General features: G+C 41.8%; 1 protein-coding gene across 1 annotated transcript in view; it reads right to left on the bottom strand.

Annotated features, from left to right (window-relative positions):
• GRIK2 (glutamate ionotropic receptor kainate type subunit 2) overlaps window positions 1-12,419 on the bottom strand; it is a 1,523,718-nt gene that overhangs the window by 790,745 nt on the left and 720,554 nt on the right. Inside the window, exons 7-8 of the mRNA XM_085611186.1 lie at window positions 6,322-6,465; window positions 338-445 (exon numbers count right to left, since the gene is read on the bottom strand). Coding sequence (XP_085467312.1) covers window positions 338-445; window positions 6,322-6,465 — 252 coding nt within the window. The remainder of the gene's footprint in view (window positions 1-337; window positions 446-6,321; window positions 6,466-12,419) is intronic.

Below are 12,419 nucleotides of genomic sequence, written 5' to 3' on the forward strand. Positions count from 1 at the left end.
ATTTTTCTTGCAGAGTTACTCCCTTGCGCATAAATTTGCATTAGGCAGTCATTCCAATGCTTAGACATAAAAAAGTCTGAAAAACACCACATATAAATTACTAAATCAATGTAGTACATAATGTGTAGAATTGTGTTTAAATCATCTAACTCATTCACATTGGCCAATGGCAAACCCTTAGTTACACAATAAAAAAAAGCAATATGCCTGAAATGAAACATATTTTACAGTAATATATGTCAGAGGTACAACACAGAACAGAAAAAAACAAATTCATTGTCATTTCATGTTTTTCTTTTTTCATTTTGAGCAGAAAATGGCTGAACAAGTCAAGTACCTTATCAAGACCTTCTTCTTTTAGGCTGATTATGTCCAAATCAAAATCTGTCCTCAAACCATTGCTTCTGTTAAATGCTATCCTTCCAGTTAGTCCTTCCCAGTGGGCCTGGGGTGAAGGTGGGGAACAAAAAGAGATGGAACAATTAATCTCTGAATTCCTGGAGAGGTACCAACTTTAAATAACTAGCATCATGTTTGCATGATTTACAGTGTGACTGAAGGCCTTATTTTCTGCAATCACCTTCCACTTAGGTGGTCTGAGTGCTGTCTGCCTTGTATTCTAAGCCAAGCTTGAATAATCTGTGAATACCTCCAGAATAATCATATATTCAGCTAGCATCTTCAGATGTGCAAACAACCGTCAATTGCCATGTTTCACGAGGTTGCTGAGTCGAGAATTTGTCTCACTCAAAATACCTGATACACAAATTATGGCCCTGATTCACAAAGGTTTGTACTCACTTGGGTGTCCTGTAAGTGCACAAAGAATACTTTGTTATTCCCAATTCAACATACAGAATTATGATAGTGGGATTTTTGAAGGACATTTCCTACCATGGAAGTAAACATAAACCTATGTCTTGTAAAGAGTGGATTACGTTTCTTTCTAGCATATGATAATAAAGGGAGTACCCTTTGTTTAGTTTGGTAAGGGGATGGCTTAATCCACATTAATACGTTTTCCCATAGATGAAGGAATAAGCCTAATGTACACATGTGTATTTGTGAATGATTTACTCATGCCGACTTACCACCAGAAGGAAGTCTGCCTGAGTAAATTTTGGGACACATATGGCTACTTATGAAAATCTACCGCAGTGTAACATTTAAAGGACTATGCCTATGAATCGTCTTGAATCTCCAAAAATTCAGAACATTACTCCAAACAGGAGTAACAATTTTTTCTCCTATACTTTCCCCTGCTGTAACAGTCTTAAAAACATATTTCAAAATGTGTCTTTGATTTGGTCATCACAAGATTTGTGCATATGTCATTTCTTAGTGTTCAGCATAGGATCAGTTAGATATAGGCAGAATACTTACATTAAAGAATTTGGCTAACCGTACTTGGTTACACATTCACATACAGTTTGTCTTTATGTTTTCATATTAACCTGGATGGTAGAGAGTGAGGAATGTAGAAATGGGATAAAAGAGGCCATTGGAATTTTGGTGGAAACAGTTCAGTCTGAAGATTCTATTAAATCTTGAGAGGACTATGGTTTGTTACACGTGTGTAGGTATGAGGCTTCCAAAGAATGGAGCAGGAACATTAAAAGATCAGCCACCTACGCTATCACAGTGGATTTTAGGAATTGAGTGTGTAGACGATCTACATAGAATGGCTCATCCAGGATGGTGATCCTCCTGTAAGGTAGAAGGCTGTCATATGAAGAGTGCCTTAAGAGCTGTCAAACTTGCAACACTTGTCATAACTACACTTAAAGGTGGAGTTCTACTCTACTCACAAAGAGTAGAGGCCTTTGGGATCCTAGTACACGGGTTCAACCGCTGGATTTCTTCTACCTTTCTCAGCAGCTCTGAGGTAACTGGAAGCTGTCAATCACCGGGGCAGGTCACGCCAAAGATTCTTTACCTCACACTCGACGACTCTAAATTCAGGTTGCAGGAACACAGAAGCGGGGTTGTTGCCCATGTTGGTCACTATCGCTGTGATGTGCTCTCAGGCTGGAGATGTTAACAAGGAATTACACATCAAGTTCCATGAAAGCCTTTGAGGCTCACTGCCTTGATGACTGTAAGCACTAGCCATCCTAGGAGGGAGGAGGTGTAACCTCCTTCCTGCCCAGGCCTTTATCTCTGTCCTGGCGAAGTGCTAGCACATCCCAACAGGAGGGCAGACTCTTCTCTTGGTGGCAAATGGATCAGGGAAGCCCAGCAGGGCACTCAGTCACTTTATCCTAGGGAAGGCACCCACTGAGGGTGGCACCCCTGTGCATGCAAGCTGCCCCTCAACTTGAGAATCACATTATTTAACACCTAACACAACAGAATTCAGTCATTCCATACTGGATCTGGCTATCTCGAGTTTTCTCAGTAGGCAGCCCATGTTACTCGATTGACTGCTGGTCACATACAGTAAAACCTTGCTTTACATATCCACACATTTAATATAATTCATTCTACCTCCTGGGTTTAGGAGAATAACCTTAAGAGTGTCTTACGTATATTAAGGCAGTGGTGTGGTGCTGCAGCACATGCTGTGTGCAGAGTCACTCTTGAGCAGACAAGTTTCTCGTGAAGGGCTGTAATGGCATACCTTGAGACACACTTTTACTTCGGTCACACAGGGTGGCACAACACAGTGCTTCAGCCCTGGTGACTCCTTTACCACCCTTGCCCTGGGTACCACTGGTACCATATACTAGGGACTTATAAGGGAGCAAAGTACTTTGCCAATTGGGTGTACAAATACACTTCACTTTTAGGGTGAAGTGCACAGGCACTGGGGGCTGGTTAGAAGGTTCCAGTGCACTCTCAGAGTCAAAAACCAGTATCTAGCAGTCTAAAATGGGACACAAAGTGGGGGGCATCTGCAAACAAGCCCAGTTTCCTACACCCCCCCCTCAATTTGAAAAATGCACAAATGTCCTTCCTTCTTATTTGCGAATGTATGTCTTATAATATGCATTAAAATATCTTACAATTCTCAAATTCATACATAAAGTAATTTGCAAATGTGCCTTTCAAACAATGAGAAAATGTCTCATTTGTGAATGTGTCCCATTCTAGTCTTTTTGAACTTTTTTAAATAAATGCACATGCAACCTAGACATATGATATTTATTCCACTGTATGGTGAAAGGAGTTTTACTGCAATGGCTGTAAGAAACAAATATATCAGTGCTCCTTATCCCCTCCTGGGCTGTGTGAAATATTTATTATGGAAGCCTAATCTCATGTACATTATAATTATTGGCTTTGGTGTAATTCGCGTCATTTATTTTACGATTATGCTGTTCATGTAATTTTTGCCTGCAGAAGACTTGTTAGAGCTTCCCACAAGAAGTCCACATACAATGTGTGGGGAAAATCTCCCTCTGCTGGCCACTTTCATTCACTTGTATTTTTGTCTTGATTGTTTTCATGTTTTCACCACTTCTGTTTGTGTGGAATTTGTGGACGTGTGCCTTAGATTTTCAGCACTGCAGCTCACAGTGATCACTCATTAGCATGGCAAATTTTCAGAGATTACTTTTTCTGTAACACTTTCAAATCTAGGATGGAATTAGATTTTAGATAGAAAAGTGTTCTCTTAGTAATTTCAAAAGACATGATTGACAAAGTTTTTGCTGCGACTTAGGGCCATATGTAGGTGGGCTTGCATTTACCACTTCATAAATACCGAATTTTACCAATTCGGTATTTATGAAGTGGTAAATGCTATGTAGGTAATGAGTCGGTAATAATTACCGATTCGTTAAAATTCGGTAATTACCGAATCGGTATTTACCGATTCGGTAATGAGGCATACCTTCCCATTGATGGGAAGGTATGCCTCATTACCGAATCGGTAAATACCGATTCGGTAATGGGGGGAACACATGCAAGGGTGGCAGGGTGTCACATTGACACCCTGTTGCACCCCTGAATCGGCCATGTGTGCACATGTGGCACACATACATGCCCTAAGGGCATGTATGTCTGCCACATTGCACACTTGTAGGCGCTATGAAATGCATTTCCACATCCATTCATTATTTACCACCAACTATTAGTTGGTGGTAAATACCGACTCATAACAACACCCACACACTCCCCCTACATCTCATTTCTGTATTCGGAATTTACCGAATCGGTAAAATTACCGATTCGGTAATTATTACTGATTCGGTAAATTCCGAATACAGAAATTGTCCCCCTACATACCAAAAGCCTAAATACCGGTCGGTAACGGTATAATTACCGAAAATCGGCCGTTACCGACCGGTATTTGGCTACCTACATGAGGCCCTTACTCTTTTAATACTCCTTACTTGCTCTTCCGTCAAGTGTAAGTCAGGTCTACTCAAAGCTAAACCTTTGGGAATTGAACCAGGTCCAATGTCTTATGCTGGTGGTCCAGAACCAAACTAACCTACAGCTCCTGAAACCATCTACAAGAATTGAGTAAGAAAAACACACAAAGGGCAACATATCAGAGTCACAGCACTATGTGCTGCATACTTTGACTATTAGGTAACCACCTATAGCACACTCTAAAAAACACATGGGCCAATTCATAAAGTACTACAGTATTGCTAATTCACATATTCATAGATGTATTTGTGAATAAGCCCTGAAATTGATACCTTCCTATCTGAAAGTACAAAGAAGGCACAACGCTATCTCTTTCTACTAGATTCTCTGAATATTGCCATGTTATTCTTATGTTAGAAAGGGGTGTGAAAAATTGAAGTATTTTGCTTTCACATAATTCTGTGGAATTACACAAAATTATGCGAAATGGAAATCTTTCATTTCGCGCTATTTCAGCTTATAAGACGTCCTCATGTCAATTTTTGTGGGGCAAGGATGCATTTAAATAAAGCACTGCAAACAACAGCTGCTCGCATTCTGCTGTTCTTTTGCTGCAAATTTTTACCATCAGTGATGTGAATTTATGCAAAGTGGTGTAATGGCTTAATTTAGGGAATTGAGTGTAAGAAATATAATGCCTAATTCTTGAAATTACACAAATATGCCAATATAATTTAGACTTCGCCCAGGACTACAGTTAGATGTCTTGCACTGAATTCACAAAAGCATTTATGAGCATGTGAAGTCATACTATAGGATTACTACTTCCCATACTCGTACATGACTTTGTGAATTGGGCCTACAATGTGCAAGAGATAAAGGCTGGGCAAAGATGTAGCAGAAGTGCAAGTCTTTAGGAATTCAATCTGTCCTCCATCACATAGGTGTGGTGAAGGTGTGGTAAACCATATGAATAACTCTCTTGAAAAAAAGGTGGCCTTATGGTGCAATTATTTAATGATATCCCGGTTCCTAACCAGTTTCATCTAAGGGATTTTCGGGTCCTTGAATATATTAATGCCTAAACCCTCTCGGGCTCCGTGAGGCCTTTGTTTTTACAAATTAGAACATTCTTCCCTCCAGGGGGGAATGTTCCAATTGCCTTAGAGCCCTTGTAGAGGGCTCTACCGGCTATTAAAGGCCCTCCCTTGTTAAACGCTGGCGTGGGCCTTTAATGGCCAGTAGAGCCAGCTACATCAGGCTCTAACGCTATATTTAATAATATGTTAAAGGTTGAGAAAGAGAAATAGACTGAAGGTAGAGACTAAGTTCACTCTCCCAGGGGCCTCGGCCATAGATGGTGGGAACACTGAGCAATTGCTCACTTTGCCCCTGCTTAAAACGTAGTTGATTTAAGGCAAGCGCCATATAAATGCAAACCTTTTTTCCCTTTTCTATCACTCCGCTATCCTTCTCAATCCAAATAGCTGTCTACTAGCCACCAGTCAAATTACTTTCATATTTCACTATACAAATTCACCACTAATTCTTTATGGTTTCCGGAGTAGCGTGCTACTGGTAAAAAAGAAAGCGCTTCAATACCCCCATCAGATGTAACAAGCGCAATATAAATGCAAACCTTTCTCCCTTTTCTATCCCTCCGCTATCCTTCTGAATCCAAATAACTGACTAACCTATCCACCACTCAAATTAATTTCATATTTCACTATACTAATTCAACACTAATCCTTCTTGGGTTCTGGAGTAGCGTGCTACTCACCGAAACAGCGCTTGGACGCCTGGTCAGGGGTAGTAAGCGCTATATAAATGCAAATACAATACAATGCTAACAAAGGTAATCCGCGATACATTTCTTTAAGACAAACAAGCAGAGACACAATAAAGCTGAGAAAATGCAGAGCCTGGCGTTAAGAATGTTTATTTTATAACCTCGGACGATGGTGATGAAACAAGCGCCATACACATCTCATTGATTCATACCTCTTTTATGAGACTGATAAAGCGGGCCCCAAAGCGCCAAGGCTTGTGCCGATTACACTGTAATGAACTGACAGTCATCTGCGAGAACTGCTGCACGGCCACCGACACCACGTGCACCGCGTCGTACATCAGAGCGGCGTCCGTCTGTAAAAACAAGAGGAAATAATTGGCTTCAAGGCGAACGGGCGCATGCGCAAGAGGTAGAAGGAGGAAAACACAAGTGTAATGATAACAAGATCGGGATCAGTGCGCACATACCACATTACGTACAAATCATAAACATGTAGGATCAAGAACCATTCTGAGAGAGTGCTTAATTTATTTAAGAAATTAAAAACAATACTAATTTGTCCAACCTCGATGTACTGTTACATTTCAACGGAGAACATCGTTTTATATCGGATGAAAATGTTCCCGTGCATTTAGAATGCAGAAACAAATGGGTGACAGTAGCGGGGCACGAGCCTTAGACAAACGAACTAAGAGGGTTTTTTAATGGAAGGCCTATTCGCTCATGTTTTTTCTCTGAGTGTCCGTGTATTCGCTTTCTTAATTTATGTCCTTCTGTTTTCTTCCTAGCGCTCCTTCAACCTTTTCCAGTTTTTTAAATATCCTTTGGAGTTTTAGTTTCTTTCTCATGTTTCTATTTGTTATTCTTTCACCCAACCTTTCTCATTTTTCTACTTCACGTCCTGTTTTTTTTCTTTCTCTCCTTTTGCTTCTACCCAGGGTACCAGTACTAAAAAACAGAAGTGGGGGGACTAACCTAGCAAATCAGAATGCAAGTGGCATCACGGCACGTGACATCACGGCGTGTGACACCACAGCGCGTGACATCACAGCGTGTGACATCATAAGAAGTGACATCAGATCTTAAGACCTCACATATATGTTTAACATGTCTATCGTGAGTACATTGGAGCACATTTCGAGTATACAGGAAACCCTCCTGATTTAGGCAGAAGATTCACACTTATGTAAGTTACACATAAAACAATGTTGCCTTTTGTCAGCGTAAACTTCCTCTACCCATAGTGCTTTAACAGGGAAAATAGTGGTACTTAATGATTTCAACGCCTCCTCAGGGGTTGTAAGCACTATATAAAATAAATTACATTTATTTTGTGTAAATACTAGGAAAGACCAACACGTCTGACATTCTTACAGTGAATGCATATTTTGTAAACAGGGACTCAAAAAAGTGAAAAGCTGCCTTTCTTAAGTTTGTGTGAAGTGCTAACAAGGTGTGAGCCTTTGCTTCCCCTCTGCTGTATTTGCCTCTATGTGTGAGGTTCCTGACTGCTCCCAGCCAGGAGACTCCAACAAAAGGATGCCTGATGACCTCTCAGATTCGGCCTTTGTTATGGGCCCAGCAGGAGTCTGAAATAGGAAAGCCCCGTCCGTCCCCACTTGCATGTTGTTGTGAGTCGAAATCAGACAACAATGTGCAGGCGCTGCTGAATGTGTACCAGTGTTTGCAAATTACACCAGGACAAATTCAGCATATTTTTCAGTGGGGCCTAACTTAATGGCAAAGTGGACAGGGTCCACCCTGTGAAAATAGTGGGTGGACGCCATCCACCCGCATGTACCCCCGACTCGTGCCCTGCTTCTATCGTTCTTATTCGTTTCTATATTCATTTCTGAATTACAATTCTTTATCCCTTTTTATCCTCATTCCTTCAGTCCTTACTTTTTGCATTCTTCATTCATTTATTCCTTATTCGAATTCTTCCTTCCCTCTTACCCTCCCTAACTTCCTTCCTTCTTTTATGTTCTCCTTTCTCTCTTCTAAATGCTCGTACACATATTCTAATATTAGTTTCCTGTGCCTCATTCACTCTCGTTCCTTCCTCCCTCCCCTTCATTTCTTGCGTCGACCCTTCGGTTTCATTCTTCTCCATTTCGTGATACTTTTGTGCTTCGTTAGTTCCTCCTGTCTGCCCTCTCCCTCACTCCTTCCTCGTATCTTGCTTCATCCTTTTCTTTCTTTCTACATTCCTCCCTTCCTAGCATTTCTTTCTAGCAGTCAATCGTGAGCCAGGCATGCTTATTGTATTACCCTGTTGAGAGTCAGATGTGAGTCCAGCTCTATTGTTGCTTGTGTTAGGAGGGTAGTCGTTAACGAACACCCAACTGGCATTCATAGCTAGGTTTCTGTTCAATTATAAATTTGTGACTTTCCATTCTCATTGACAGCAATTATGATTTTCCCAGTCATTGTAATTCACCTGCAAACTGAGTAGTACAGTGTGGCAGCTTTGTAATGCACAGTGTCGGCTCGTCCGCTAAGGTGGAGGAGCATCGCCCCACTGCTCTCCGAGCAGTTGAAAAAGAAATAATAAAAGGATAATAACGCAGCGTTAGTAACATTTTATTTTTCCTACTGCGGTGGCTCAGTTGGAGCGGAGTTGGGCTCCGTGACCCCAGGGCACTGCAGCGGAGGAGTGGTGAGTGTGTCATGCGTACTTTGCATGTTCTCCACCCAGGCTGAATTACAGCCTGGGTGGAGAACATGCCTAGGCTCCAACTGCCTGTCTGAGCATCGAACCACGGTGCTCAGACCAATCACAATGCTGCATTGCAGCATTGTGATTGGCTGTGGGGATCCTGGGAGCCTGGGTGCTTCCTGCTGCTGGACTCAAGGAAGATGAATAGGACCGGGTAGAGGCGGCGGCGGCGGCCGGCTCGATTCCAGGTAAATGTGTGTTTTGTTCTTTTTAAAACATTTTTCTTCCCCTGCCCTCCCCCACCCTACCACTCCAATCCAGTAGCAGCCGCTACTGGTAATGCCATGTTCATACTTAAACATACCATGTTTAATATTCACTTAAAACTGGAAAGCAGTGCACATAGGCCTAAATCAATCTTACTTCTGTTTATTATAAAACAGCCCCGGAGAACATATACTTTTGGAAATCAGTAAAACGAGGTTACGCCCGATCATCTCCCATTTTGAGGTGAGACAGAAGTACCTGCTCACGTATTTACAAACGCAGTTAATGCCCTGCATGTAAGTGTGAAACAACAACAGGTCATTTTCCACATGTGTTCTGGTAATAATAATTAGAAGAAGAATGAGTGTATGTACCACTTCATACAACACTTTATCCACTTCTAAGCATTGTAAATAGTCAAATCAAATAACTTTATTTCGGCTTAAACCATAAAAGTAAGCAGTAAATACATACAGTCATACATAAGCACAATAAAGTTATCAAAATCAATAAACAGCCTATCCGCGTCCTTATTTACAGAATCAATATTTCATTACATTAAAGTTGCTAAAACAGAGTTCACACTATAAAATACAATAAAATCATTATAAAACTGTGCACAGCTTAAAGCCTTAAAATCACTTAGCAGCAATAATGGCCCTCCTTTAGGCCCACTGTAAATAACATGTTAGAATCAGGCGGGCATTGCAAATTCCCAACTCCCATTCCCAAGGGAAACTAATCAATTGCCACTGAAAACACCCGTTTGAGTGTTTCTCTGCCGAGTCTCTGAATGCACAGACAACAAACCAGGTAAACTGAAAGGGGAGACACGTGGGCAGCTTCCTGGATATGAACTCTGGCATCTGGAGGGAGAAAGGCCCGTTTTCCCCTTCCCTTTCACATAATTAGTGAGCTGTGAAATGAGTTCCATAATGGATGGACACCCCCGAGACTCGGTGTTTGTCGCATACAGCTTCCTTAATGCCCTGCTGCTGCGCGATACAGCCAGAAGACTGACACGTTATTGCTCTATGGTGACATTAATGTATGCTTCCTTCCCGGCCTCTTCCCCAAGGGCCTCCACCTGGCTTCAATGCATTAATAGCTACTAGAAACACACTGCTGTCGGTAGGCGCGGCTGTGGTTAGCACATTTGGAACAAAGCTCAAATCTGTATTTTCACCTGACCTTCGGCCCTTCAGAAGTGCACGCGATGGAAAGTTCTTCAGGTATCTCTTGCTGTTATTAAGTATGCCTAACCTTATGTTTGCCTACTGGAAATACCGACATTTGTTGTCAAAACAAGGGGATGTCAGCAAGTGACAATTATAGAAATATTTTGTATTTAGGCATCTGACTTTGGGAATATATAAAGTGCTAGCACCCACCCACAGGCATGTTGGCGCTATCGAAGCAGATCACAGCATAATCCGGTTGTAATAGTTTGGCGGTAATTTAGTTGGCGGTAATGAGGCATAAGAACCGGTTGGAGGATCAGTCCATAAGTGATTATACCGTAAAGAAAGAGTACCCATTCATCTAAACTGCTCAGTCTCAAAAAACATTGTGCAACGATGAAGCAATTGTATCGAAATGTGGTACTGACCTATACAGGATGTAAATTAAACCTTCTGCCTGAATCTATTTGAAACTCTGTTGATTATACACAACACACCCCATAAATGGCGCTAATATTCCATGCAACATCATGTTGTTCCCGTGATAGCTCTTTTCTGTACCGCTGACAAAAAGGTATTTTGAGCATGGCAGGTGGAGCCAGTGATGGCGTGTGCTGCGTGCGCTGGTAACAATGACCAGGAATTTCAATGGTTTCGCGTGCTTGAGCCAGAACCATAAATCAGTTTCAAACCACCCCTGCATACGGCTTTCTCCTTCCACCATGCAAAGTGGTTGTGCGTGTCAGAGCCTGGCATGTGTTTGGATGGGCAACCCCGACCCAACTCTGGTGTGCACAGCCTTTGTCTGTGAGGTGCAGGGGTTCGCCATCTTGGCCTGGGATGCAGCCAGGACTTGCTCCCAACCCATATGTCCATTTTCAGTATTTTTTTTCAATAATTTTCTTTGTAAGTTGTAGTGATGTCATAAGTGATGTCAGTGGCAACACCTTAGGTAATGTCAGTGATGTAATGTGTGATGTCATACAAAGCATTAAGGGGTGGCGCAAGCTATGGTTTGTCTTGTGAAGCATAACTGGCGTATTTCTTTGGTTTGTTGTGTATGGACCAGAACCAGAACTTGGGGGTCGATTATGATGTAGAGCGTTGCATATGGTGGCAGTGTCTGCTAGACACCGCCAGCCATATTAGGATGCAGGCGGAGAGCAGCCTTTCCGTGGTGGCGTTGCCGCCACGGAAAGGCATGCGGAGTTCACCATTGGGGGCCCCCAGGAAGTTGGGGGGTGGGGGGTGCACTTGGGGGGTACCTATGGTACCCCTCTGCATTTGCATGCACAATGCGGCAGGCACCGTGCGGTGCCTGCCACTTTGTGCATGTAAATGCACAACATGCATTTTTACCATTGTGGCGGGTGCTGCTGAAACCACCGCCGCTGCAATGTTAAAAATGCGTGATGCGCCCGCCAATGTGGCGGGCGCATCCTAATCTCCCCTACGGGACCGCCGCACATGTGGCGGGTGGTCCCGTTTTCCGTCAGGATGGCGGGCGGACTTTCCTAATGATCCCAAGTTTCTAATTGTACCTTTTTTAGTGAATTTCCTGGGCTTTTTAATTTAGCACAGGTGTACAGATGACCGGTGACACACTCACTATTGGCAGTCAACCCTCAATGACCATTGCCCACAAAGTGTGTGGCTCCAATCCTAGTGGTGAGGGAGCTGACACAGAACTCGTTAGAAGTGACCACAGAGGCAGGCTTGCTCATTTCCCCAGATAGCACTCGTAGGTGGGCACACAGGCTCTGTACAAGCGGTTTAAATATCGGTGTAAAAAATATAGTTAACAAAAATATCGATGTAAAAATATCGAATACAAAAATATGGACTTCCTATACTTAAACAGGTAAGTACAAAAATATCGAATCAAAAATGTCGAAGTAAAAAATGTAGATGTAAAAAATATCGACTTAAAAAATATATATCTTAAATAAATTATATTAAATAATATTAATATTTTTAACAAAATAAATTACATTTAATATATATTTTAACTAAATATAACAAATAAACTTAATTAAAAAAATATAAACTTACAAAAATGTATACATAAACATATATTTACTTAAATGCACTTTATTAACTATTATCTTTATTTAATTTATAAACTTTTTAAATTATATAAAAATGGGGGCTCCTGGGGGTGGCATTCGCAGATTGTCCACCCCCGGGTTGCTTCGGGCAA

The sequence above is a fragment of the Triturus cristatus genome, chromosome 6, assembly GCF_964204655.1.
Source record: "Triturus cristatus chromosome 6, aTriCri1.1, whole genome shotgun sequence".
Classification (NCBI taxonomy): Eukaryota; Metazoa; Chordata; class Amphibia; order Caudata; family Salamandridae; genus Triturus; species Triturus cristatus.